The following is a 582-nucleotide window of genomic DNA, read 5'->3' on the forward strand; positions in this document are numbered from 1 at the left end:
CTCCAGATTCATGCTAACGCACGCCCGTCCGTTCAATAATAGAACCCTTTGTTCAAAGCCCTGCTCACAGCGGTCCTGTGTTCCCTTCAGGTGCGATGCCCAGTGACGGTGTGCGGCGACGTCCACGGTCAATTCCACGACTTGATGGAGCTATTCAAGATTGGAGGGAAATCCCCCGACACCAACTACCTGTTCATGGGAGACTACGTCGACAGAGGCTACTACTCGGTGGAGACGGTCACACTGCTCGTCACATTAAAGGTAAACGGCGCCACCATGTGGTGGTTTCTGTGACGCCGTGGTTTGTTATGAGATTTATCGGAAACGAGAACATTTCAATCATCTTAATTGAAATCGGTAATTTTTTTACATTTTCCCTGTTTGGGAAACTGATCATTCAACTTTCTGAACTTCTGCAACTTCCGTCGTCCAGGTTCGTTTTCCGGAGCGGATCACCATCCTGCGAGGAAATCACGAGTCGCGGCAGATCACGCAGGTCTACGGCTTCTATGACGAGTGTCTGAGGAAGTATGGCAATGCCAATGTCTGGAAGTACTTCACAGACCTGTTCGACTACCTGCC

The 582-nt window shown here is 50.0% G+C and overlaps 1 protein-coding gene across 1 annotated transcript; it reads left to right on the forward strand.

The window, feature by feature from the left end:
- Nucleotides 1-42: 42 nt before the first annotated feature.
- Nucleotides 43-577, forward strand: LOC103399619 (serine/threonine-protein phosphatase 2A catalytic subunit beta isoform-like; the record flags this gene model as incomplete). Its single annotated transcript, XM_008338281.2, has 2 exons — nucleotides 43-261; nucleotides 434-577. Coding segments are annotated over 2 exons (363 nt in total), but the record flags the coding sequence as incomplete, so codon positions are not given.
- Between the last annotated feature and the right edge of the window lie 5 nt (nucleotides 578-582).

This window comes from Cynoglossus semilaevis, unplaced genomic scaffold (genome assembly GCF_000523025.1).
Source record: "Cynoglossus semilaevis isolate Cse_v1.0 unplaced genomic scaffold, Cse_v1.0 C18897918, whole genome shotgun sequence".
In the NCBI taxonomy this organism is placed as follows: Eukaryota; Metazoa; Chordata; class Actinopteri; order Pleuronectiformes; family Cynoglossidae; genus Cynoglossus; species Cynoglossus semilaevis.